Genomic DNA, 299 nt, shown 5'->3' on the forward strand with positions numbered 1-299 from the left:
GTGCTCGACTCCACCGGCTGCGGGGGGACAAGGGGGTGGTGAGAGGTGAAGGGGACACCGGGTGACCCCAGGGACCCCCTGCCCTCCACTTACCTCTGGTGGCACCAGGTTTTTGTCACCACCAGGTTGTTTCTTGCTCCATTCCAGCCACATCTGCTGCAGCTTCTCCTGCCCTCCCTGCAGCTTCTGGTCCATGCCCTGCTTGAGCTGCTCCACCTGGGAGGAGAGGCAGAGCCTGGCCATGGGTGATCTGCCACAGCCATGGGGTGGCACAGGGAGGGGGGGGGCCCGTGGGGAGG

At 65.6% G+C, this 299-nt stretch overlaps 1 protein-coding gene across 1 annotated transcript in view; it reads right to left on the reverse strand.

The window, feature by feature from the left end:
• Positions 1 to 93: 93 nt before the first annotated feature.
• Positions 94 to 299, reverse strand: part of LOC104523855 (perilipin-3-like) — a gene marked incomplete at both ends in the record, with an annotated part of 1,821 nt that continues 1,615 nt past the window's right edge. The window contains 1 exon segment of the mRNA XM_010166561.2: positions 94 to 254. Coding sequence (XP_010164863.2) covers positions 94 to 254 — 161 coding nt within the window.

Source organism: Antrostomus carolinensis, unplaced genomic scaffold (genome assembly GCF_000700745.2).
Source record: "Antrostomus carolinensis isolate BGI_N321 unplaced genomic scaffold, ASM70074v2 scaffold39760, whole genome shotgun sequence".
In the NCBI taxonomy this organism is placed as follows: Eukaryota; Metazoa; Chordata; class Aves; order Caprimulgiformes; family Caprimulgidae; genus Antrostomus; species Antrostomus carolinensis.